Here is a 27,736-nt window from a genome sequence, read left to right on the forward strand (position 1 = left end):
TACCGATAAAACGTTCAACAAATATATAACACCTTAGTGAATTCAAAATGAGATTTTACCCATGAGGTAAATTATCAAACGTTTGATAAAGTGTTTGATAAACGTTTGATAATGCTCCGTGAATTGAGGCCACTGTGACTACACACACTTTTGGGGGAAGAGTCTTATAGTCACAAAAAAAAAATACAACTTGTTTTTCCTGGTAAATGTTCAGTCTATTGGCCCTTCCTGGCATTCTCCAGGACCGTCTGCACTTGTGAAGCAGTAAACAGGTACTGAGTATGGCTGCTCCTCATTCTGTATCCCAGGAACTCTGGTACTGCCTTCTGACGGGTACAGAATCAATGTCTGCAGAGTATAACCCACAAGCCAATGACCATCCAGCTTCATTGGAGACAATGGCAGGGCGGAGGATGATGACAGACAAGCAATATCAGCTGACTTTAGGGAGAGTTCCTGTAACATGAGCGATAAAGCATCGGAGGAGATGTATTCCAGAGAAATTCATGGAGCTGCAGGGGTAGAAAACATTAAGGGTGGTGAAAATGTATAGGAAAACTCAGAACTGGTGATTGCATTATAACTCTCAGTAATTAACTGTTGTCTTATGGTCATCTCTATATTTAAAGAGAAACCGTAACCAAGAATTGAACTTCATCCCAATTGTTATAATTTAAGTAGGCCTCAGTTACTTGGCCTGAGTTTTATGTAAAAGGCTTGTCCGCAGTGTATGCCTTTAAAATAGATAGAGGTTTGGTGATGCAGGCAGAGGCATCTCAGGGTCTGCGTGTAGCAGAAGATACACGCAGATACTGAGAACATGTTCCTAAAGAAGGCCATCGGTTTACTCTGACCTCCACTTACAGGACAGGAACAGTAAACATTGGCCATATTTACTAAACATCCACATGCCTGCATCTGGGTCAAGTGCCTCATTGATTATTAATCAAGTAGGCGGGTATGATGACACCACGAGTGGGTCCACCAATAGACTGATATAGGGGGTGGCGAAGATGATGTCATAGTTAACTCTTTCCTAGTCGGTATTAAATCTGGAGAGAGCGATGGAGAAGGCACTTCTGCTTCTTCCTTCTGCACTAGCTCGCAAGGCCGACTTGGACCTCTAAGCATGTTATTCCTTTCTGTAATCTGATATAATGTATGCTGCACATAGGTAGTCTAGATGTAACATAGAGTAGATACAAGAAGACCTGGGTATCTTCAGTAGGAAGATACTCAAGCAGCTGTAACGCAACATGGAAGTCTGCTTTGCCAGGAGATGAATGTATCTATCTGTATTCCTGTTTCCTGAATAAATAACGTAAACATTGAAGAGGCCTGAGAAAGTCTATATCCTGTTTGCGGTGTGGAGAGTCAAGTGATCTCACAGTCTGTGAGACGATGGTGTCGAAGCAAGGTGATAAGAACAGTTTATAACAGTGGTGCCTGAAATCCTTCCCTGCCTAGCAATACAGGCAGACGGGGCCGGGGCCGAAGAAAGTGGTTTCAAGATATTCCACAGCAAAACTAGCGGAATAGACGGACACAGACTGTAAAGCTTATCAAGCTGATACTGATAAGCTGGTGTGAGTGTGTGGAAGCCGAGCACACACGGGCTGCAATTCAAGAGAACCAGCGGCGACACTCGTGGATGTTAAACTTTGGCTGTAAGTGCACATCAGTCATAGCCTAAACCGGATCGCAGGTGACTGGAACGCTCCGAGGCCGGCTGGCAGCTGCCGCTGGATATCGATCCGCTGAGCCAGTGTGGGTACACAGAGGTGACGCTCAGGAGTTCCAGAGATCCACTCAGTGTCGTGAAAAAGTTGCCATAAGCTGGTCGAATTCGCAGGCTTACAAAGTCCTCTGCTCAGGCAAGTATGTTTTACGTTGTTATGTTGCATTATCTTTATTGTATGAGAGGAGGATAATGTGTTCTGTGTTTTGTGTTAATTGCAGCGTGGAGGCTGCGGGTTTCGCATCTTGTAAATGCAGGGTGCGGTTGTCAGAGTTTATGTGTTTTGTTTGGTTTCTTCGGATTCAAGTTTCCTGTGTTGCATATTTACGTGGGGGTTATTTCTGCATTTGTTTCAGGCATGTTTTTGCTGGAAAGAAGTCGATTGGTTTTTTTTTTTCTCTTCTCTTCTCTCCCCGTCTCTACAGAGGCTGGGAAGAATGTCCAGATAGAGCAGGGGGAGGGGGTCCCCCGCAGCAGGAGATAAGCCAGCGGTGCTTCTGTTAGTACTGGATGGGAGGGAGAGGGGATAGAAGAGGAAATCGAGTGTCTTTCTGTTTGTGAGATGTTCTGCAAGTTTCTCGTATTTCCAGTCAGAGCTGCTAACATGCTTGTAAATATCTGCATCTGTTATGTTGTTCAGCCAGCTCGTCTGTTGTTCGTCTCAGCTATTGGTTTAATATGTTTATATGGTTTATAGTTCCGCTGTGCGCTTAAGTAAGTTTGAGTTATGGCAGAGATAAACTGCAGATGTTTTGTGAGGAGAGAGAGGGTTCCACGTTCCTGGGTGATGCTAGGATGTAAAATATTTAGCATTGCAGCTGTGACGCGGTTGGTCTCAAGTTTGGCAAGCGTCCCAGAGAGGATAGGTAGCGGAAGGCTGACTCTCGGTAAAAGGTATCGATGCTGTGTGTAACTATGCATAACAATGTTTGTTCTGTGTGTATTTTGTTCTTTCTCCTAAGATATAGGAAACGAGAGGCTGCTATGGGAGCAGCCATCTTAGCTGGCAGTCCAGGACTCAAAATGGCGGCAGTGGAGAGAGCCCGCCCCCGAGAGTCATGGCCCCCACACGTCATGGCAGGGGGGGAGGAGGGGCTGGGGGATCCACGTCACGTCAGGCTGTGCTCGCGGCTCTGGGCAGAGCAGCTGAAAGGGAGGGGGGTAGAAATACAGAGACAGTCTACTGAGTGTCTCGGGTCTCAAAGTATTTCCCCAGAGGTTTTCCCTGAGTCCGTGGAAAGGAATGCCAGGATACGTGCAACAAGCTATTACTGTATGATTAGCAGGAGCATGGTTAGGAAAAGTGTCCCAGCTAGGTGCAGGGACACACGTAGCAGTGCAGGTCAGGGAAGTGTCTGTACTGAGTTGCTTATGGGATTATTCCTGTAAGTGGGGCACCTTAATGGGTGGTGCAGCATGAGTTCCCAATAGAGTATAGGGGGGGACAGTGCATCAGGGGGGTGCCGGAGTTGGAAAAAAGGGAGTTGACCAATTCGGGTTTCCGTCGCCGCTTCTGCAGAGCGGTAACGTTTTTTTCCGGTTTTTGTCGTGGACAGGGCCAGAGCTTGACTGAGTGGTCTATGCTGGGCTGGGGCTGTTTTTTTTTGTGCGTTTTTTTTCGTCCACTGATTGGTCAAATATGTTTTTTCCAGCTCCTATCAATTGTAACACAAAGAACAAGGACTGACAGCAGTTCATGGGGCAATTATACAGATGATAGAATTGCCGTTTACAGAGTGACAGTGTATAAGTACGGTGTTTGCCATGTGACTACCTACCAAGTGGGCATTCAGGGATCTGCATACAGGCATGTGACGCTGGTATGCTTAGCCCTGCACCCGGTGTAGTTTAAGTACAAAGTGCTCCTTCCTACAGGGAGGCAGCAATTTTTTTTTGGTAGTCTAGGTGGTGGCACGGCAAACATTGGTCAGAGGGTACAACACACAGAACTTCTAGCAGAGCTGGTATCGCGATGAAGTTCTAGATAAGTAAATACGATAATGAGTAAGAGCATTGCAGGCTCACCTGCAAAGCAGCATCAGGTGTGGCATCCGTGATCTGTGCATGCGACGGCCGCGCATGGACAGATAGGGGGGGATGTGGAGTGAGCTGCAATGAGGTGAGAGCTTCCAAAGGTGAAGTCCGCGGGAGCATATTTTAAACAGGTAAGTACTAAGGATAGTACTGAGGTAGGGGGGTGAGGTTTAACTCCAATCTACCAATAAGAGTAAACAGAGTTCATGAGAACCATAAAGCAACGAGATCATTACGGTATATATTGATCAATTTAAAGTGTAAAGAGTACAAGCCGCAGGGCGAATCCCAAATCATTAATAAGAATTGATTTGTTTGTATTTCGATTTCAGGTGTTTGGCAATATGGAATGGAGACAGCTGCAGTGCTGGCAGCAAGGATGGAGATATCAGTCGGATAAGCGAAAGGTTCCAGATGCCAATCTAAGCTTGGAGGAACACGAGATTCCTGAAATCGGAAAGAGACTAAAACACGAGATTCCTGAAATTGGAAAGAGACTAAAACACGAGATTTCGGAGATCGGAAAGAGACTAACAAAACTGTCGGAGCAAAGCATAATGCAAAGTGCTAATGTTTTTCTTTCCCAAGGTGGTGCTTTTATAATGAAGAGTACCATGCTGATGGTGATCCTAGGTTGCCATTCCGTCCTAGGAGAACGAAGAGAGGACATTCTCATGTATAATAAGGGGTTAATGAGAATGCAAGGCCCAAGCATGTTAATGTTGGGTGACAAAGGTACTGATCCTTTCACACCTCCCTCCGCTTGGCACAGATGGACCATGCAGGGACGGAGGAAAAGAGCACGTGTGCCAGGAGAAAACAAATTTCATGGCACAAGGTGGGTGAAAGGTCTGAAGGGTCAGGTGTGCGGGCAGTGGGAATTGAATGGCAGTGTAAATCTGCTATTTAATACCACACTCCCAGAATCGATGCACCGATCCAAAGGTTTGTTAAAGGGTACATTGCAGTACAATGGGTACATGCAAGAGGTGGAGTGTGTGATTCAGGGGTACCTTGTCTTGGTTATGCAGAGTGAGATGGTTCCAGATTGGAGAGGAACGAGTAGGAGGCGTCAATTCTCCTGCCGGAGAGACGCGGGGGACAACATCACACTCTGGAGCTACCAACAGAGAGTGCCTCTGAAACAACTATACACACGTAAAGGCTGGAAAGCCAAGGGTGGGTGGTTCTCGAAACAAGAAGTAAAAATCGAGATCAAGCCACCTTTCCAGGTGACAAAGAGGGTGGGGAGAGCGGTCCCGGGGGAGGGAAAGCCCACACAGGGAACCCCATTCACACCACACGGGTCACAACAGGGGACGATTTTACACAGTCCACATGCAACAGCTTATCCTCATGATAGTTGGGTAAGTGAAGAGGTACTCTTAATCGAACGATTGCAGAGAGTACAATCTTCCCGACCTCAGGTACATAGTGTGCCTCAGGAGATAAGGGGGGAAGAGGTCCAATCAGGACAGCTGGGGACATATTTTGTCAGCGAGAGATTGGACAAGGGGAGGTATATTAATTTTTCTGGAGAAGGATCTTTTGCATGGCAGCTTCGAGATGTTTGGGTGAACAAATGGAAACGGTGCAACATTCCTTTAGGCACCGCCACTTCCTTAGTTCCCACCTCAACCCGGGTCTTACACCAGGACCTGAGAGGTCAACCTTTTTTGGTGCTAGACGGGGAGGTGAAGCAAGTAGAGTTGTCCTCATGTGGGCAATTCTTGCAGAAGTACCTGCGTTGGCCGGGGCAAGTCAAATTTAGTGAAGAAGCCTGCAGGCTCAATAACGCAGAATGCGAGGCTACCATTCAAAAGATCCACCCTGAAGCCCAACCGATAGTTCCGGTGGCTGAAGGAAAGGTTTGGTTTTTTAACATAAGGTCTAATGATACATTCAAGGTATATTCTCATAATTGTTCCGATAAGGGGGAGTTTCCAAGGGGAACATATTGTGTGAGTGGAGATCCCATATGGATCCTGTCATCCAGGTTTGATGACGTTGTTTCTCAAATTGTTAAGAGAACTCTAAAGGTCAAAGTTTCACGGGTAGTTCCCGTCCTGAAAGAGAACCCGACATGGGACAAAGGGGAACAGGGTTTGATCCAAGACGACCACATTTTGTTACAAAGGTTAAACAAACAGTACACTAAGTTAGAGGTAAGATTTCACCATGATACAGGTGATCTTAACGAGGTAGAACACCAAAATGAGCAGGTGAGTTCCAGTCTGCCCTGGTGGACAAAGGTTCCGGTGATGTTCCAGGGACACTCGGACGGGGCATCTGCAGTTCCAAAGTTCTTTCTACACCCACTGGTCGTCTGGATGGGGATGACAACTTTAGGCATCATTGTCCAGGTGAGGTTGCGGGTTAAAATTACGTAAAATAAATTAACCTGGTCCAGAGATTGGTGCCTCATAAACAATCTACTGAACCAATAGTTTAAATTAAGGGATCTACAGGGTTACGGGTATAGGTTTAGTAGTACCTGTGATGGAGCTGATTGTATAAAGGCGCTCTTTTAGAAGGCACCTGGCACTGCTCCATCGAGTAACAAACAAACGAGTTTCACTTTTCTGTGGTCATGCAAGTTTGTGAGTGATACGCAAGTGACGCAAATGCTGAGCATGTGGTATTGAGGGACTTAGAAGTAGGGCCTCCCCAGAGAGCCTGGTTACAGGAAGACCAAGAGGTCTTGCTCTCTCTCTTCCAGGGGTAACCGCCTAGAGCAGAGAAGTTGTGTGAGCACGAACATCGAAAAGTGAAACATACAAGAAAGAAACCAGGTACTGGGAGGTTCAGACGCTGGGATCTGTGGGTCAAGCCGTTTTAGGGGGGATTGTTATAATTTAAGTAGGCCTCAGTTACTTGGCCTGAGTTTTATGTAAAAGGCTTGTCCGCAGTGTATGCCTTTAAAATAGATAGAGGTTTGGTGATGCAGGCAGAGGCATCTCAGGGTCTGCGTGTAGCAGAAGATACACGCAGATACTGAGAACATGTTCCTAAAGAAGGCCATCGGTTTACTCTGACCTCCACTTACAGGACAGGAACAGTAAACATTGGCCATATTTACTAAACATCCACATGCCTGCATCTGGGTCAAGTGCTTCATTGATTATTAATCGAGTAGGCGGGTATGATGACACCACGAGTGGGTCCACCAATAGACTGATATAGGGGGTGGCGAAGATGATGTCATAGTTAACTCTTTCCTAGTCGGTATTAAATCTGGAGCGAGCGATGGAGAAGGCACTTCTGCTTCTTCCTTCTGCACTAGCTCGCAAGGCCGACTTGGACCTCTAAGCATGTTATTCCTTTCTGTAATCTGATATAATGTATGCTGCACATAGGTAGTCTAGATGTAACAGAGTAGATACAAGAAGACCTGGGTATCTTCAGTAGGAAGATACTCAAGCAGCTGTAACGCAACATGGAAGTCTGCTTTGCCAGGAGATGAATGTATCTATCTGTATTCCTGTTTCCTGAATAAATAACGTAAACATTGAAGAGGCCTGAGAAAGTCTATATCCTGTTTGCGGTGTGGAGAGTCAAGTGATCTCACAGTCTGTGAGACGATGGTGTCGAAGCAAGGTGATAAGAACAGTTTATAACACCAATCAGTAGCGGATACCCCCTTTTACATGAGAAATCTTTTCTTTTTCTCAAACACATCATCAGGGGGCGCTGTATGGCTGATATTGTGGTGAAACCCCTCCCACAGTGTGATGTCAGCATCTCACAGCTCTGAGGTCCTGACATCACACTGTGGGAGCCTTGTTGCATTGTGGGAAATAAGTTGTTTCCAACTGCCAAAAATGCAAGCAGTATCTCCTTCCAGTGACATCACCTGCCAGCAATAAAAAATGTCACCATGTCAACCTCGTTAATGAATTTGCATGCAGATTCGTTAGCGGTTTATATACGAATTTTGCCGTGAATTCGCATACGAGTTCACATGTTTGTATGTATGCCTGTGTACTTTTACATTGGTTTTATGCGAAATTGCATGCAAATTCACATATCGAAACCGCATGCGAATTTCCTATTACAGGGCACCAGAGAGTAAGGACAGAAAAAAAAAATAAATAAAAAGATTTCATACATACCTGGGGCTTCCTCTAGCCCCATAAGCCCGGATCACTCCCACGCCGCAATCATCCGATTCCTCTATCGCCGGTACCAGGTCCCGTCGCTTCCGGCAGACGCGACCAATTGTCCGCATACACAGGGGCTCCCTCCATACCCTTACGCATGCGGCTGCGTAGTAAGGCGCCTCACGCGCAAGGATAAGGAGAGAGCACCAGTGATGCGGAAAATTGGCCGCGTGCTTCCGCCGACTGGCCGAAAGTATGGGACCCGGTACCGGCGAATACAGGCAGCGGAGGATGGCGGCGTGGGAGCTATCCAGGCTTATGGGGCTGGAGGAAGCCCTAGGTATGTATAAAATCTTTTACCTTCTTCAGCTCTGGTTCTCTTTAAATACATTGTATGTAAATCGCCTAGTGGTGTGCAGAGAGTTAATTCTGATGGCTCTGCCGTGCATATTTTTCCTGCACACAAAACCGCAAAGTAATCCTGACAAGTGGAAACTACCCCATCCACTTGTATTGCCTATGCGAATTCGCATGTGGGAAATGCATGTGAATTCGCGATAGTGGAAACGGGCCCTAAAGGTTATTATGCTGTTACTCATCTTTTAGAGCAGAGAGGAAATTCTGAGTTTAGGTCCACTTTAATAGAAAATAAATGACACCCTCAATATACCTCTCACTGTAAGGTAGGGAGAAGAAAGAAAGAAAAAAAGAAAAAAAACTAACCTGGGGCTTCTACCTGCAGGCTGCAGACGTCCTTTGTCCGCACCGGGACAAATCGATCCTCTGGTCCCCCCGCCGTGGCTCAGTTCCATTTTCTGCAACTTTACTGTTGCAGGCCACTGCACCTGCGCGGCTCTGGCTGCGGCATCCTCGCTTCCATAGCCGGGAGCGCCCTGCGCAGGCGCAGTACACGTACTGTGCAGGATGCTCCTGGTGGTGGGAGTGAGATCGCGCAGGCGCAGTGGCCCACAACATTAAAGTTACAGGAAATGGAAGTGAGGTGCACCGGGGGACCAGAGGATAGTTTGTCCCGGCGCGGGCACAGGACAGCTGCAAGGGGCTGGTAAAAGTCCCAGGTAAGTTAAACTTTTTTTTCTTTAATACCTTACAGTTGTCCTTTTCATGTTGGCTCCATATTTGTACTGATTTGTAGTGGATGACATTACCTGACCAGGAAAGGCTGAGGGAAGCAGCCCATCGTCTTCTTCTTTATGTACTCCTGCACCTGCAGGAACTGCATCGCCAGCACTGCAGCTCGGGAGCGATCAATCTTTGTCATCACCAGCTATAAAATAACAAAACATTTTTTGTACATTACAATTCAGTAATGGCAAAAGGCATATGAGCTGTAAAACATGCCTATTATTTTACTACGGCATCGCTGAGTTAGAATAAATGGACAGTTTAATAAATAATATTTAATAAATGGACTAGTCATGCAATCACAAATAAATCCTCACATGACCCTACCAACTCTGCATGGTTTATAGCCATGTGGGTAAACGGGGGGCGTGACTATGCCCTACAAAGTTCCACCCCAGAACTGGGGCTTAAGCTACCCATACACTATGTCAATTTCCCGTCGATGTACAGCAGATTTGATCACTGGGAATTAATTTGCTGTAAAATTGATAACGCAAATGTTGACCGATTTCCATCCGAAAACAATCGATTCAGTCGATCTGTCCCAGCGGAAAATTTTGCTCAATCACCGGCGGGTCAGGAGCACATCGTTAGCGGTGAACGATTCAACAACTACCGACGCAGCATAGCAACAGTGATACATTACCTGTCCGCCGGCGCGAGTCCTCGGTCCTTGCTGACACTCTCTCCGGCCGTCCTCTCTCCTCTTCACTTCCTGTCTCCTCCTCTGACAAGCCAAAGTTCAAACAGTAGAGCGTTCTCTACTGTTTGTACTTCCACTCGTCGCAGGACGGGACAGGAAGTGAAGAGGAGAAAGTGTCAGCACGGACCGGGGACTCGCGCCTTGTGGTCATGTTTTGCTGCAGGCCGGGGCAGCACACAGGGGGCGGCAGCTCCACAGGGTGTGAATAGATTTCCAGCTGGAATCGATTCAAAATCTATGTGCAGTAATGGGCAGCCATTAGATCCCTCTGTGATCAGATCAGAGAGGGATCTATCTGTTGGTCGATCTGGTGGCAATCGACCAGTGTATGGCAGCCTTCAGAGGCTGCTTTCATTCCAGGTGGGCGGGGCTTTGAGGGACTTGGCCATGACACCTTCCCACCCATCACTATTTCTCTCTCTTTCTCTCTGACCGTCCTCTTTTTCATATCATGTTACATTCTCTCTTTCCTTTCCATTTTCCTTTCTTTTCTTCTCTCTCCTCCACTTCACTGTCTCTTTTCTTTGCATTTTTCATACCTCATAAACTTGCAGCTCAGATGGGCATACGTTTGCTAATTAATACTGAAAATAATCCTATGTCCCTGCGTCATCCTCCTGTCCCTGTGTGCCGTGTGTTTTTGCGCTACTGCGCATGTGTAGCCATTGGGACAGGACGGGGATAGGGGGTGCGGGCAAACAGGTTTGCACAACAACGCAGCACACAAGTGCTTGTGCGCGCGCTAAAATGTGGCGGTGAGAGAGACCTAGAGTAAATATGCGTACCAGCGGTTGGTAACTGGTTAATACTTGTTGGTGTGCAATTTAAATTATGGATGATCATTCAACTTCAACAGACCACAAAATGCCACCATCACCTTTGTAAACACAAACTTACAGCATAAGAAATGCCAATCTCCTCACACATCTCCACTGCTTGCTTATCCTTCTCCTGAATGCCAATGGAGCTGTCCAGCAGGATAAACGTCTGCTTCAAGCTGCAAGAAGTAGAATATAAATGGTCATGGCACATAAAGGTTCTTCTATTTTTATTTTAAACTGCAGTTCTGGCAAAATGAAAAACTGCTGCTGCTCCAGTTCATAGACCCTTAGCGACTGATAGCTGACTGCTCACACCAAGACTGTGTGAAAAACTTAAAAAGTTACTGCTGAAAACGTGATAAAACAAGTTTATTGAGCTAAATGTGTGCCTCCTTATGTAATGTGTGAAAAATTTCAGCCTTTACTCGCATGGGCATGCAGGAGAATGGGCAAATGCTCTGCTGACTCCCACACTATCATGAGGAACTAAGCCACACCTCCCTGCTGACTCCCAGCCTGTCATGAGGAATGAAGCCACACCTCCCTGCTGACTCCCAGCCTGTCATGGGGTAGGAAGCCACACCTTCCTACTGACCCCCAGCCTATCATAGAGAATGAAACCACACCTCCCTGCTGACTCCCAGCCTGCCATGAGGAATGAAGCCACGCCTCCCTGCTGCCCCCCAGCCTATCATAAAGAATGAAGCCACGCCTTCCTGCTGACTCCCAGACTGTCATGAGGAACTAAGCCACACCTCTCTGCTAATTCCCAGCCTGTAATGAGGAACTAAGCCACACACCCCTGCTGACTCCCAGCCTGTCATGAGGAATGAAGCCACACCTCCCTGCTGATTGCCAGCCTGTCATGAGGAACTAAGCCACACCTCCCTGCTGACTCCCAGCCTGTCATGAGGAATGAAGCCACACCTTCCTGCTGACTCCGAGCCTGTCATGAGGAATGAAGCCACACCTCCCTGCTGACTCCCAGCCTGTCATGAGGAATGAAGCCACATCTTCCTGCTGACTCCCAGCCTGTCATGGTGTATGAAGCCACACCTTCCTACTGACCCCTAGGCTATCATAGAAAATGAAACCACACCTCCCTGCTGACTCACAGCCTGTCATGAGGAATGAAGCCACGCCTCCCTGCTGACTCCCAGCCTATCATGAGGAACAAAGCCACACCTCCCTGCTGACTCCCAGCCTATCATGAGGAACAAAGCCACACCTCTACTAACTCCCAGACTGTCATGAGGTATGAAGCCATGCCTTCCTGCTGCCCCCCAGCCTATCATAAAGAATAAAGCCACGCCTTCCTGCTGACTCCCAGACTGTCATGAGGAACTAAGCCACACCTCCCTGTTGACTACCAGCCTGTCATGGCGAACAAAGCCACGCCTTCCTGCTGACTCCCAGCCTGTCATGGAGAACAAAGCCACGCCTCCCTGTTGACTCCCAGTCTATTATGAGCAATGGCTTCCACCTGATTAGGAGGGGAGAAGTAATATTGTAATTGGGAGGATGTCTTTTTTTATTTGTCTAGGAAAAACCCTTAGGTCCTTTTTGATGTGATCCACTTCACTTCAAAACAATTCACTGCGTTTGTGCTATATGTTTATATCATAGTCCTTTCTACAAAGCCTTGCAGATCTTGTGGTACAAAAATATCAAAAATCTTTATTGACACAAATACAAATTTCTTAAAAAGGAGGTCTCTGCAGGATGCTCCTTATTTACAGGAATTTCAATAATTTATAGAAAAAGGCTTTCAGCAAAAAAAAAAAAAATTAATTGACAACGACACGCTCGTTTCGGGCGTATAATGCCCTTCATCAGGCCACTGTACAAGCACTTTCTATATATCCTGTAGGCAATACATGGCAGGAGCAAGGAATATGACAGTGACTGCACTCCTGTTTATAGCTGCTTGGTGACTCCATCACCTGCCATCAGGATTGTGTGATATGCGTTTGCTATGTCAGACGTAGTTTCTGTCATATTCCTTGCTCCTGCTTTTTTGCTGAAAGCCTTTTTCTATAAATTATTGAAATTTCTGTAAATAAGGAGCATCCTGCAGAGACCTCCTTTTTAAGAAATTTGTATTTGTGTCAATAAAGATTTTTGATATTTCTGTACCACAAGATCTGTAAGACTTTGTGCTTTATGTTTATATCATAGTCCTTTCTACAAACGTAGGGGGGGAGAAGTAAGCAGGCAGCTGGAGTTTTCTGAAGATACATGAAGTGGCATTTCTCAGGTGTCCTTTTTATTAACAAAAAATAGCACTGGTTTTTATAAAAAAATTCTATGCACAATTAATTTAAAGCAACATTATTATATGTATATAAAACTACACCAGAGGAGGTTTTACAATTTAGAGCAAACCTAAAGAGAAAATAAATTGTATGTGTGGTAGGGATAATAAACAGAACATTAGTAGCAAAGAAAGGAGTCTAATATTGTTTTCCAGTACAGGAAAAGTAAAAAACAAAAAAAAACAACAAATGGAGGTGGTAAAGAAACAGTTTTTTTCTTTCTCATGACAGGCTTGTTTTATGTCTTTTGGATGAAATAAAACACTATTGTGGAAGCTTAATCGCTGTTTGATGAGGAGAATTGTTGATACAAAGCACATATACCACCAATATTCTTATGGTGGCCATACACGGTACAATAAAAACTTTCGATTTTCCCGTTTATTCGATCTAAACGATCGAATGAAAGTTGAATTTTTTTTTTTCGATCAAGAAATTCGAACGATTATCCCGTTTTTTCGAGAAAAATCTGATCGGACATGATGGAAAAATCTTTATATTCGATCTAATGGAATAATCGAACTAAATTATCTAATCGAAAAAAAATGAAAAATTGTACCATGTATGGCCACCTTAAGGTGGAGAATCTGGTGAGCGGTTTCGCTGTACGGACGGGTGAGTGTGGTCACGCACTGGTCACTGAGGGGTTTGTGAGCACAGGGATAAGGATCACCTTGGATGATTTGCATAACTGTAACAGTATAACACTATGTGGAGTTGCATTTTCTATAGGCTCACATAGATTGGAGACTGGAGAGCACAGCAGGAAAACTTTTTCTTTACTGAGTCCCAAACTGGAACATTCCTGCAGCGATCCCTGGGATAGAACGGTATCATACAGAGACGGTTTCACTTGTGTCAAAGATAGACTGAAATAGGCGTGGCTTATTGTGACTGAGCAAATGGGGGTGCCCAAAATTATATAAAACAATTAAAATCATATTTTTTCATAAATGTATTTAAAGGCACTCTGTAGTGCTGCAGTTGGTACTTTTCTTGGCCTGAAGAAGTGGCTCTAGGCCGTAAAGTGCGTTATCACTTGTGCTGTTACTTGACTGGCCTGAAGAAGTGGCTCTAGGCCGTAAAGTGCGTTATCACTTGTGCTGTTACTTGACTGGCCTGAAGAAGTGGCTCTAGGCCGTGAAATGCGTTGTCACTTGTGCTGTTACTTAACTGTGAAGATAATTTTATGAAAAAATTGACCAGTTTCTCCACCTAAAAGGTAAGCCTACACTTGCCTTCCCTTTAACCACCTTGGCGGTAATGACGAGCTCAGCTCGTCCATTTCCGCCGCAGTGGATTTCTCAGCCCCTGGAGGGTCTTTTTACACCAAATTTTCGGAGCGGGTTTAGCTAGTACTTGGCTAGCTACATCACCCCTCCGATTGCCGCCGGCACGCTCTGATCCCCCTGATCATGCCGTTTTATACATTTCCCCCCGGAGCCCACGCCGGCGCAGCCTCTCCATAACCTTCAGGGGTCGCTATGGCGGCGATCGGAACTGCGCATGACGTCATGACGTTGATGACGTCAGACGTCATGCCCGATCGTTGCCATAGCAACGCCTGAAGCTATGGCGGAAATCTCGGCCATCACGGGATCTCAGCCAAGTAAATCTCGCCAGCGGCGAGAGGAGGGAGGGGGACAGTGCCGGGGACTTGGGGGCAAAGTGTAGCTAGCCTAGTGCTAGCTACACCAACGTAGACACATTTTTTTTTTTTTTTTTTTTTTTTTTTAAAGCCAATTAATTGAATGCCAAGGTGGTTAATGTGATTTTATTTGTGTCATATCATTTGGGGCACCTCCGTTTGTTGTCTTCATAAAATGTCAGCAGGTTAGTGATCTTGAAGATTTGCAGCAAAAAACGCAAGCAGCAGTTTTGGAGCCCTAACAGGAAGCAGCTGGTCCAGAAAACATACTTGTGCCTCTCCTGGATGTAGGATCCAACCATCTCTCCAAAGTCTTCAGGGGCCCGGAAGCCGTAGCCCGGCATGTCCACCAGAGTGAAGGCCTTCCCTACTTTGAAAAAGTTCAATTTCCTGGTGTGACCCTCAGAAAAGGAAAGAAGAGACAATGTAAACAACGGGGTCCAACAAGCACTGCACATGCGGTGATAAAACATACCTAACACTTTAAAGAGACTCTGAAGTGTAATTAAAAACGGCTTTTTCCCTTGTATTCTACATGGGCATGTTTGCCCCTGCTAAAACGCCGCTATCCCGCGGCAGAACGGGGGTCCTTTACCCCCCAAATCCCCCCTGCAAAATACGCGACCAACTTGGTCGTGGATTTTGCTGCTCATGGAGGCAGGGCTAATGGCTGCAGCTCTGCCTCCATGCGCGTCTATCAGCGGCGGATCTCCGCCTCTCCCCGCCCCTCTCAGTGAGGGAAGACTGCGAGGGGCGGGCGGAGGCGGAGATAAACACTGATAGATGCGCTGAGAGGCAGGGCTGCGGCCATTAGCCCTGCCTCAACAGGAAGCGATCCCCGGGCACTACGGAGGGGATTTGGGGGGTAAAGACCCCTCGTTCAGCCGCGGGATAGCGGCGGTTTAGCAGGGGCAAACATGCCCATGTTGAACATAAGGTAGAAAGCCGTTTTTAATTACACTTCAGAGTCTCTTTAAGGCCACACTTTTTTTTTTTTTTTTAATTTTGATCCAATTCGACCAATACGGTTGATTTGAAGTTAGGAATAAAATTGTTAGCACACACTAGAGTTTGAAATTGCCACAATTTCGGGGAAAAAAGATTGAAAATGCTGAAAAAAGTTGGTTGCATGGCAACCTTGCACGCAATCAACTTTTGACCATTTTGCATTTTCATGGAACTACATTTCCTACTGTGACATTTCTCACCAGATTCCATCTCTGTACATCTATCAACATCTCATGCCGTCATCATTTGCTGTTTAGCGTTACAATTACCACTGAACACCACTACAATAAAGTTACACATTATGACAAAATTGTTTTCAATTATTGGTAAAATTGGTCTGAATTTTCCAACATGTTTAACCACTTAGGCCCGGTTCACATTAGCGGTTGTTTGCCAAACGGACCGGATGACCTGACCGGATCCGGACCGGATCCGGATCGGAACCGTACGGTTCTGATCCGGATCCGATCCGGATCCGGTCAGGTTGCATCAGGTGGTAATCAGGATGCGATCCGGATCCGTTTGGCAAAGTTAACGTAAAAAAAAAAAAAAATGTTGGGGTCTGGGAGGTCAGCAGAAGGGGGACCTGTGGAATCAGGCCCTCTGCTGTTTAGCACTCACCTCCACCTCCGACATGCTGCCAACATCCTGCCAACACCTCCAGCTCGTGCTGCTCCACTCCAAAATGCTTGCCCATGTGTCCCCAGCCAATATCGCCGCAAAAATCCGCATAGGAAGTGGGGTAGAACATCCGGATTTCTCAGCCAGTGTGTTGTGCGGCCTCCGGTTCCCATTTGTTTGTATTGGCCGGATGGTGCAGTCCGGCTCCGCCCCGGATACGGCTGCCGGAGGGGCCGGATGAAAAAATAGCGCATGTTGGAACGGAGGCCGGAGTCCGGATCCGGCCCGGATCCGGTCCGGCTCCGGTTCTGCAGAACGGACCCATGTGAACGGACGCATAGGCTTTAATTGCTATGCCGTGCGTCCGTTCCGTCCGTTCTGCAGGCGGTGCGGCTCCGGCACGGCGATTCCGGAGGGCCACCGCAAGTGTGAACCGGGCCTGAAAGAGACTCTGTAACAAAATGTTAAGCTTTATTTCTTCTATCCTATAAGTTCCTATACCTGTTCTAATGTGCTCTGTCTTACTGCAGCCTTTCCTACTTGCACTGTCTCTAATAAATCTTATCTCCTTTCCTCTGTCGTGTCTGTCGGGCTAAGGCTGGAATGTGTGGAATGTGCAGCACTGCTTGTCATTGGCAGAAGCTTTACACACCCCCTCCAAGCTCTGCATGAGTCACACAGTAAGCTAGTTCTCAGCCTATGATACTCTGGTTAGAAGCCAGTCTTTTGTTTGTAAACACTGCCTAAAACTGTTCATTACAAGCCAGGATTGCAGCAGGGAGTGGCAGAAACAACACAGAGGGGCACAGGAGAAAATAAGGAATAGAATGGTATGCTTTTTACTGTAAGAATATTAGAGTACAGATTCTCTTTAAGCACCAGCGGTCTCTGCCCCCTTAAGGACCAGAGACCGCTGGTACAAGAACGACGGAATCTCGATGAATTTCCGCGCATACCCGCATGCCGGGATCCTCAGGACATAGACTCTGCCATCTTTAAGACGGCAGAGCCATGTGAGCCAGTCAAGAGCCTCTTTTATTGGCTCCTGACCGTGTCTATCAATGTAAACCAATGGGAGCAGCTTACATTGATAGACACAGCCAGGAGCCAATGAAATCGGCTCCTGACCGGCTCACATGGCTCTGCCATCATAGAGACAGGCAGAGACAGTGAGCTGCGGCGAGAAACGTCGGGTTTGAGCGGACCGATTGGCGGGGAGTGACAGAAACGGCGAATGCGTGCTGTGGACAGTGATTGAAATCTACACCCTGCCAGCCAGGAGCCCATCAAAACAGGGCGTAGATTTCAATTACCGCGGTCCTAAAGTAGTTAATCTCAACAACAACAAAAAAAAGAGAAAAACTGGAAATTCAATCGGATTTCTCGATCAAAAATAAAACCTTTCAATATATCGGTACAACCGATTGTTTTAATCGAATTGGAGTAAAGTTGAACAGAAACATTGTAAGATGCGTGTCCATCTTTACAGTGCAGCAGTGTACAATGGTTTATAGAGTTAGACTCATACCTGAGTTACTTATTGTGGCTGCCCTTTCCTCCCTCACTATGCTGCTCTCATTGGCCAAGGCTAGATGGGTTAGGCTAGAATTAGGAAGGAAATACCTGTAAGCCCTGGGTGAGGGTGGTGGGTGGGGCTTAGTTAGGTCTGGTGAGTGGTGACGTAATCCTCTTTAGCAGCAGTGGGAATCATTTTAGGTTTTGAAGCAAGTAATAGTGATTGTGAGTACTTTCTGGTGGGTTCAGCAGCTGGCAGACAGACTGACAAAACATTGCCAGAAAGAGCAGGGATTAAACAAAATGGGGCTGGTGGAGTGCTTCTTTACCATACATGCTTGGGCAGAAACTAAAATCCTTCAGCAGGTAGTACTAATGTATAGAATGTATAGCATACATATACTGATGTAAACAATCCAGCAACAAAAGAGTTACACTCAGCTCAAGTCTGTGGTTTCTGCTAATCTTCTCTTGAACCTCTGCCTGTAATACTTTTAGCCATAGGCCCTGAACAAGCATACAACAGATCGGGAGTTTCTGACATTAATGTCAGACATGACAAGATTATTTGCATGCTTGTTTCTGGTTTAAATCAGACACTATTGCAGCCAAATAGATAAGCAGGGCTGCCAGGCAACTGGTATTGTTTAAAAGGAAACAAATATGGCAGCCTCCATATTCTTCTCACTTCAAGTGTCCTTTAAGAGTACAGCCAGGAAACACAGAAGCCCAACTTCCAGAGGCAGACCAGCTGCCCTGCTTTGTTTATGCACACTGTATTGGTTTTATACGCCATCCTAATATGTAACGGCCACTCTAGTTTCTTAAATATCAGTGTGTAAACACCGAGGCCTGTGCTAATGGGATGACACAGAGTTCCACTTAAATCACGTACCGGCGTCTTGGAGACCCGCACTTGAATCTCAGGAACCAGAGCGAACAAGGCTTTTATCAGCGAGGACTTCCCCACATTGCTTCTGCCTATGAAACAAACCTATAAAACAGAAGATAAAAAATACATTGGGGAAGATTGTCTAATGATACAGAACAAAAAAGGGTCCAGACTACATTTGTCTAAAAACGTTGCAAACCCCTCCTGGTTCATATGAGGACACAGGAGAACTTGCTGAAAGCTTTAGTGAATTAGAGTTTATGCCATCACAGTCACACGGAGTTCCCACAGCAGCAACTTGCCTTTAACCACTTGAGGACCCACCCTTTACCCCCCCTTAAGGACCAGCATTGAATTCTGTGATCTGTGCTGGGTGGGCTCTACAGCCCCCAGCACAGATCAAACACCAGGCAGAGAGATCAGATCACCCCCCTTTTTTCCCCACTAGGGGGATGATGTGCTGGGGGGGTCCGATCTCTCCTGCCTGCGTGTGGCTGGCAGGGGGGGGGGGCACCTTAAAGCCCCCCCCCTCTCCTACCTGGCCCCCTGGTGATCGGGGCTGCACAGGACACTATCCGTCCTGTGCAGCCTGTGACAGGACGTCCCCTGTCACATGGCGGCGATCCCCGGCCGCTGATTGGCCGGGGATCGCCGATCTGCCTTACGGTGCTGCTGCGCAGCAGCGCCGTACAATGTAAACAAAGCGGATTATTTCCGCTTGTGTTTACATTTAGCCTGCGAGCCGCCATCGGCGGCCCGCAGGCTATTCACGGAGCCCCCCGCCGTGAATTGACAGGAAGCAGCCGCTCGCGCGAGCGGCTGCTTCCTGATTAATTAGCCTGCAGCCGGCGACGCAGAACTGCGTCGCTAGTCCTGCAGCTGCCACTTTGCCGACGCACGGTATAAGCGTGCGGTCGGCAAGTGGTTAATGAATGCATGTCAACCTGAATTGCCCTTGGCAAGTGCGCTCTTTTTGCTCCAATTTTCTTTCTGCCTATCTTGATGAATCCTTCCATGTTCTGATATGACCCAGGCAAAAGGCACAAAGTATGCCTTCCTAATAATGGACAATTTTATCATCTTCCGAGCGTCGCTGATTGAAATCTATACTGTTTGGAGCCTCTAAAGCCTGATATACACTTTCAATCATGATTGGCCAATCACTGACCTAATTTACCATCTCCATGTAGTATGAGGGTTTACTTTCACAATACATCAAAGTATTCAATATCTGTTGACCCTCAAACTACATAAAGGTGATAAAATTGGTCAGTGATTGGCCAATCATAGTTGAAAGTGTGTACCATCCCTGCCAAGGCATTTAGTTCAATGTCAACCTCCTGTCGTTGTGCACTCCGGCAATTTCACTGGCTCCTGACCCTGTGATCAATGTAAGCCAATCAAAGTGATCACAATCAAAAAGAGAAAAAGAAAAAAAGGAGCTCTGGTCCTTAAAGAGACTCTGAAGCGAGAATAAATCTCGCTTCAGAGCTCATAGTTAGCAAGGGCACGTGTGCCCCTGCTAAACCGCCGCTATAACGCCGCTAAACGGGGGTCCCTTCACCCTCAAACCCCCCACTGCGACACTTGGTCGCAGACTTGGTCGCTCCTGGAGGCAGGGCTAACGGCTGCAGCCCTGCCTCCAGTCGCGTCTATCAGAGGCGCATCGCCGCCTCTCCCCGCCCCTCTCAGTGAAGGAAGACTGAGAGGGGCGGGGGAGAGGCGGAGATACGCGCTGACACACGCGCGTGGGGCAGGGCTGCGGCGGTTAGCCCTGCCCCAACCAGGAAGCGCTCCCCCGCTGAAACGAGGGGATTTGGGGGTGAAGGGACCCCCGTTAAGCCGCGGGATAGCGGCGGTTTAGCAGGGGCACACGTGCCCCTGCTATCTATGAGGTCTGAAGCGAGATTTATTCTCGCTTCAGACTCTCTTTAAAGGAAACCTAAGCAAGAAAAAAAAATTTGGCTGTTTAACTTACCTGGGGCTTCTTCCAGCCCCCTGCAGACCTTCTGTGCCCTCACCGTTATTCCACACTTTGACAGCTGCATGCACGGCCCCGGGCCATATGATCATGCTCCAGAAGATGGAAGCATTCTGCACTTGCGCAGTACATAAAAAAAAGTCTGTGCATGCGTATATATTGCTCCAGGATCGAGGAGTAGCTTGCGACTGGCCCAGTCAGCCAGCTTTTAGAGGAGTGCGGCACATGAAAGGAGGAGCTCAGAATGACAGAGAAGGTACAGAAGGACTGGCAGGAAGAAATTACTGTATTTTTTGGGGAAAAAAGGTCACTGCGTCTTATAGTCCAAATGCAGGGAGGTTGTGACTTGTGACATCTGCCAATACCAACCTCCAACCCGCCGCAATGTCAGGGACTCCCTGTACTGTGCCCATGCAGAGGAGGACACAGGGGGACAAACAAAGGACATAGGGGGACACAAAGGGGACAAACGGAGGACACAAGGGGGGGGCAGAGGCGGACACAGGAGGACAAGGGGTGCATGAGGTACAAAGAGGGAATAATCCACAATATGCCCCTTCACCAGGATGCACCAGGTTAAGTATATCTTTTTTCCCCTGGTTTTTGTCCTCTAACCCTAGCACCGTCTTATGGTCAGGAGCGTCTTATAGTCCGAAAAATATGGTAATCAGCCCACTTAATATACCTTTTAAAAGATACCCGAAGTGACAAGTGACATGATGAGATAGACATGGGTATGTACAGTGCCTAGCACACAAATAACTATGCTGTGTTCCTTTTTTTTTTCTCTGCCTGAAAGAGTTAAATAACAGGTATGCAAGTGGCTGACTCAGTTCTGACTCAGATAGGAAGTGATTACAGTGTGACACTCACTGATAAGAAATTCCCCTTTTTATCTCTTTCTTGCTCTCAGAAGCCATTTTCTGCTAGGAAAGTGTTCTATAGTTGGAATTTCTTATCAGTGAGGGTCACACTGTAGTCACTTCCTGTCTGAGTCAGGTCTGAGTCAGCCACTTACATACCTGATATTTAACTCTTTCAGGCAGAGAAAGTATAAAAGGAACACAGCCTAGTTATTTGTGTGCTAGGCATTGTGCATACCCATGTCTATCTCATCATGTCACATGTCACTTCGGGTATCCTTTAACCTCCTTGCCGGTTATCCCGAGCTCAGCTCGGGGTAACCTGCGTAGGAGGATTTCTCAGGCCCCGCTGGGCCGATTTTCAAATTTTTTTTTTTACTGCACGCAGCTAGCACTTTGCTAGCTGCGTGCAGTTTCCGATCGTCGCCGCTCGCCGCTACCCGCCGCGCCACCCCCCCCCTCCTCCAGACCCCTTGCGCAGCCTGGCCAATCAGTGCCAGGCAGCGCTGAGGGGTGGATCGGGATTCCCTCTGACGTCCCGACGTCCATGACGTCATCCCGCCTGGTCGCCATGGCGACCGGGAAAGCCCAGCAGGAAATCCCATTCTGAATGGGATTTCCTGCTTGCTCTGATCGCCGAAGGCGATCGGAGTGGATAGGGGGATGCCGCTTGTCAGCGGCTATCATGTAGCGAGCCCTGGGCTCGCTACATGATTTAAAAATTTTTTTAAAAAAAGTGCTGCGCTGCCCCCTTGCCGCCAGAATTGTAACGGCAAGGGGGTTAAGGGGCCAAACCCTAATCGTCCCAAAATATTAAACAATTCATTCCAGGCTGGCTGGATCACTTATTTTTTCCAGCCTTACATAATCGTCCAGCCCCCCAAAGGATCGTATCACAATATTTAGCCCCGTGGGCCGATTGGTGACCTCTGGCCCCTCACGTCAGCGGTAGCAGCATCGCTAACCTCGGGCTGTTCTAGATGAGGAGTGTGATCCATTCTGATGGCCGATGTATAATAATCGATCATGTGTTTGCGGGACGGCTGGAACAAGCGTTCTGCTGCCACTATTTCCGCCATAGAAGGGTCAAACAGTCTGAAGTTAGTTCTGTCCACAGCGGGACTCAGCGCTCTGTCCAGGTCTGTCACAGGAAACACTACACTCCTCATCTTCCTCTCCTCCAGCTTGGACACCTCCTGGATGGACGCATAGGTCGCGGTGTGTCTGCACTGCCTGCATAGCGGAGAGAGGCTGCCGAGAATACGGCCGCTCCAAAATATCACCTTCATACCTCAGACATTAACTGCTGGAGAGAACAGAATAAGAAGCAGGAAGATTATTATATAGCATACACAGATTCAGATATCTTAGAGAGGAACTTCAGCCTAAACAAACACACTGTATTTTACATTAGTTATGTTAAAGCGGAATATAACCCTGCATTTCAACTTTGCTCTAAAACATTATTTACAGTATATTATATGCAACCAGCATTTTTTTTTTTTTTTACTAGACCAGCATTGGAAGGGTTACACAGGGCTTTAAAGTTCCTGGAGATTTCTGCAGACGCATCCGAAGCTGAAATAGATACATTTTGTTTGCATAAATGTATCTAAGTGTTGAATGTGACTCATCTCTCTCACTGAGAAGGAGCTTGGAGGACAGCCTAAGAGTGTGTAACATTTATCAATAGATACATTCAACTAAATAGAATGTAACAATCTGAACTTCTGTATATCTCTCCACAGAACTTGAAACCTCTGTGTTTAACCCTTCCAATGCTGGTCTAGTAAAAAAAAAATGCTTTTTGCATTTAATATGCTGTAAATAATATTTTAGAGCAAAGTTGAAATGCAGGGTTATATTCCGCTTTAATCAACCTCTTGAGGACCACGGGCTTAACCCCCCCCCCCCCCAAAGACCAGGCCACTTTTCACAAATTGGGCCACTGCAGCTTTAAGGCCTCACTGCAGGGCCACACAATTCAGATCCCCCCCCTCTTTTCTGCACACCAACAGATTGGTAGGCAAGGATCACTCCCAGGACGTTTTTTTTGTTAAATATTTATGTAATCATTTTTATAATAAATGTGGCTATTTTTTTTTTTTTTAATCCCCGCCAGCCAATCCCGCGATCAGCTGGCATAGGCATCAGCCTATGCCAACCGATCACTTCTGAGCCTCTGGAGGGGACAGCCGTGTGACACATGCCATGGATCGCAGCGCTATACTGTGTTAATAGAAGGCGGTTTCGCTGTCTAACAGTCTCCTATTTTTTTTTTTTAATCCCCGCCAGCCAATCCCACGATCAGCTGGCATAGGCATCAGCTGGGCGACTGAAGGCGGAGCTCCGTCATACAAGTGGAGATGTGCGCGCAATCTCCTGCAAACCACGTCCCAAGGACTTTACGCCGATCTGCGTTAGGCGGTCCTGGGGCTGGCGCCGCGTGCACGCCCATCGACGTGATGCGGTTGCCTACTGGTAATATAATCTCTTCCCCACCTTGTTTAAAAAGAACAGGCAAATGTTTGTGATTTCATGGGGGCAGCCATCTTTTTGGTTGAAAGGAGGTGACAGGGAGCATGAGACACAGTTCCAACTGTCCTGTGTCCTGATCACCCCTCCCAGCTGCGTGCTGTAGGCAATGAGAACAACATCATCAGAAATCCCATCATGCTTTGCACAGGATCAGGGGAAACATGACCGGGCAGATTTCATTGATGGGTGGAGCTTAGCTTCTGTGCAGCTAAAAATGAGGCTTGGGTAAGAAAACCAAAGCTCTGATGCTGTGAATCTGTTAAAGAAACACCAAGCCTTTTCAGGGCTGCCTAGTAGATTTTTAGTCTGGAGGTTCACTTTAAAGAAGCCCTGTAGTGATATATAGTATAATGCAGTAAATTATTCAGGATACCCACTTTTACTGTAATTTTCCTGGTTTCAGCATCAGAAACACTTCCTATATCTATATTTAGCTGTATATTGGTATGTAGCCCAGCCCTCCCAGTGATGCTAAGCCTAGGCTGATTAAATATGCAACCCCACCAGAGCATTCTGGGAGACCAGATGTAATTTACTACTGGCTTTAGAACTCTCAGTAAATAAACATTCTGCAGGCATACGTGTAATTAAAGGAGAACTGAAGTAAGAGGTATACGGAGGCTGCCATATTTATTTCCTTTTAATCAATACCGGTTTCGTGGCAGCCCTGCTGGTCTATTTCTCTGCAGTAGTATCTGAATAACACCAGAAACAAGCATGCAGCCAGTCTTGTCAGATCTGACTTTAAAGTCTGAAACACCTGATCTGCTGCATGCTTGTTCAGGGGCTATGGCTAATAGTATTAGAGGCAGAGGATCAGCAGGGCTGCCAGGCAACTGGTATTGCTTAAAAGGAAATAAATATGGCAGCCTCCATATACCTCTCTCTTCAGTTCCCCTTTAAAGAGACTCTGAAGCGAGAATAAATCTCGCTACAGAGCTCATAGTTAGCAGGGGCATGCGTGCCCCTGCTAAAACGCCTCTATCCCGCGGCTAAACGGGGGTCCCTTCACCCCCAACCCCCCCCGCAAGACTTGGTCGCAAGTTGGTCGTAAATTATCTTCTTCCTGGAGGCAGGGCTAATGGCTGCAGCCCTGCCTCCAGTTGCATCTCTCAGACGCGCATCGCCGCCTCTCCCCCGCCCCTCTCAGTGAAGGAAGACTGAGAGGGGCGGGGGAGAGGCGGAGGTACGCGTCTGCCCCGCGCGTGGGGCAGGGCTGCGGCGGTTAGCCCTGCCCCAATGCGGAAGTGCTCCCCCGCATTACGGAGGGGATTTGGGGGGACAGGGACCCCCGTTAAGCCGCGGGATAGCGGCGTTTTAGCAGGGGCACGCATGCCCCTGCTAGCTATGAGGTCTGAAGCGAGATCTATTCTCGCTTCAGACTCTCTTTAATTACTATTCCCCCTCCAGGCCACCATTGACACTGGGGAAAAAACACATTTTGTTTAAAAAATATGGGATGTCCTTGGCAGCTATAAAAAAGGTCATAAAGATCTCAAGCCCCGCAAAAGGATGGCCTCTGCCGATAATCTAGCGAAGTAGGTGCAGCTACCCGATGCCTCGACCAACGATCCTTAGGGCAGATCAGGTTAACCGATTGCTGGCCTAGAGCATTGTTCTTCTTATTCACTGCTGTTTGATGTAATACATGCTCAGCTCTGCCACACGCCCCCCCCCCATAACAGAACAAAGGCTAGCAACAACATGTCTGTGCAATGTAAGCACCAAGGATAAAGTTATGATCCCTCACTGGCGACATTCCTCGTATGTGTCTATGAGGTTTTATCATTTTAACTTTTTTGGAAAACGCATAATCTCTTATAACAGTCACTGCTGGCAGATTATGTCTTCTATAGGGGTTAAAAAACAACTGTAGTGAGAAGAATATGGAGGCTGCCATATTAATTTCCTTCTAAACAAAACAGTTGCCTGGTTGTTCTGATGATCTATTTGGATGCAGTAGTGTCTGAATCACACACCTGAAACAAGCATGCACCTAACCTTGTCAGATCTGACAATAATGTCAGAAACACCTGATCTGCTGCATGCTTGTTCAGGGTCTATGGCTAAAAGTGTTACAGGCAGAGGATCAGCAGGGCTGCCAGGCAACTGGTATTGCTTAAAGTAAACCAGAGCTGACAATAAGGCTGCTTACACACTAAGACGTTACAGGCGCACGTTAGTGCGCCTGTAACGCTCCCCCAACGCACAGCAATGTAACACAAGTGGGCTGTTCACACTGCCCACGTTGCGTTACATGTAACGCTGCACGTTCTGCCGAAAGTGCAGCATACCATAGTGTTACAGCGGCTTAAGCCGCGTTAGACTGTTTGCACATGCTCAGTCATGTTGGGGAGGAGCGGAGAACGGCCAGGCACATTGTGACGTGCAGTGTTTACTTCCTGGTGCGGCCGCTCTGTGCGGCGATTGGCCGGCGGGACCACGTGATGACGCATGCGTCCAAGAGTACGCATCACGGACGCCAGAGTGAGCTGCATAACGCGGCTCACTCTGACGTCCACATCGAAGAGCACCAGGCCTTGCGTTAGATGCACGTTATGCGACCTTAACGTAGCGCCTAACGCAACATCTTGGTGTGCAAGTAGCCTAAAAGTTTTATACGTACCTGGGGCTTCCTCCATCCCCATGCGCACAGATCACTCCCACGCCGCCGTCCTCAGCCTTCTCCTGCTTCAGTACCGGGTCCTGTAACTTCAGCCAGTCTGCGCAAGAGAAGTGCGCTCTCTACGTATATCTCCGGCGGCTGCTGGAGAGATAAGTAAAGAGCGCACTTCTCTTGCGTCAGACTGGCCAAAGTGACAGGACCCGGTACCGGAGCAGGAGAAGGCTGAGGACGGCGGCGTGGGAGCGATCTGTGCGCATGGGGCTGGAGGAAGCCCCAGGTATGTATAAAACTTTTATTTATTGTCAGCTCTGGTACACTTTCAAAGGAAATAAAATATGGCAGCCACCATACCGTTCTGGCTTCAGTGGTCCTTTAATCTTCCTTATTACTGCCAATGGACATCTCTGTCTATATAATATGATAACCATAATATGGTAACCATACATAATATAACACCATACCTCCCAACTTTTTGAGATGAGAAAGAGGGACACTTAAGCCACGCCCCTGTCACACCCCTGATCACGCCCTCGTCACACCCCTAGTCACGCATACCATAAAAATTTCATGAGAAAAATATGTAGTTTTATAATTCAAACCACACTGGTCCTTTCTATCCTGGTTCATTTTCCTTCATAATAACATTTTAAAATGAGTAATATATCAATTTGGGGGCTTTTTAGGACCATTGTAGTCCCTTACACACTCCAATGAGTTCTGGGTCACCATGAGCTTGCTGGTCAGTCTGTCCATATCAATTTAAAAGATTTAAATAAAGTTTAGAGTCATACAATTTTTTTAGCAGAGAAATATATTTATATAAAAAGAGGGACAAAGTCCTGAAAGAGGGACACTTGAGGAGGAAAGAGGGACAGAGCTCCCAAAGAGGGACTGTCCCTCCAAAAGAGGGACAGTGGAGAGCAATGTAACACCCAGGAACTCACCTGTGTCATTCCAATTCCCCTCTGTGCACGCGGATGCGTTCCAAGCCTCGCTCTAGATTTCCCCTCCAACCAGCCAGCCAATCCTCAGGCTCCGCTTGAAGAGTCTTCATTCTCATTGGCTGCTTTTCATACGCGACACGAAGAGCCAATAACACATCACACACGCCGGAACGCTAGATCGCAAAGACTCCCTTCCTTTCCCGTCTCCATGCGGCGGCCATTTTCCCATAGCCCAGCTCTCATAGT

The 27,736-nt window shown here is 47.2% G+C and overlaps 1 protein-coding gene across 4 annotated transcripts; it reads right to left on the bottom strand.

Moving 5' to 3' along the window:
- Positions 1-102: 102 nt before the first annotated feature.
- GTPBP8 (GTP binding protein 8) lies at positions 103-27,554 on the bottom strand. 4 transcript variants are annotated; one of them, XM_068266192.1, is made up of 8 exons: positions 27,491-27,553; positions 26,898-26,950; positions 22,348-22,685; positions 18,542-18,640; positions 14,773-14,903; positions 10,616-10,715; positions 9,039-9,157; positions 103-512 (listed from the first exon to the last, which is right to left on the bottom strand). In XM_068266192.1, the coding sequence occupies exons 3-8, from the start codon at positions 22,669-22,671 to the stop codon at positions 434-436; spliced, it is 852 nt and encodes a 283-aa protein (XP_068122293.1). In that variant the 5' UTR covers positions 22,672-22,685; positions 26,898-26,950; positions 27,491-27,553; the 3' UTR covers positions 103-433. The 4 variants fall into 4 exon arrangements, with proteins under 4 accessions (XP_068122293.1, XP_068122291.1, XP_068122292.1 ...); XM_068266190.1 differs by having other exon boundaries at positions 22,348-22,688; XM_068266191.1 differs by lacking the exon at positions 26,898-26,950 and having other exon boundaries at positions 22,348-22,688; positions 27,491-27,554.
- Between the last annotated feature and the right edge of the window lie 182 nt (positions 27,555-27,736).

Source organism: Hyperolius riggenbachi, chromosome 2, assembly GCF_040937935.1.
Source record: "Hyperolius riggenbachi isolate aHypRig1 chromosome 2, aHypRig1.pri, whole genome shotgun sequence".
Classification (NCBI taxonomy): domain Eukaryota; kingdom Metazoa; phylum Chordata; class Amphibia; order Anura; family Hyperoliidae; genus Hyperolius; species Hyperolius riggenbachi.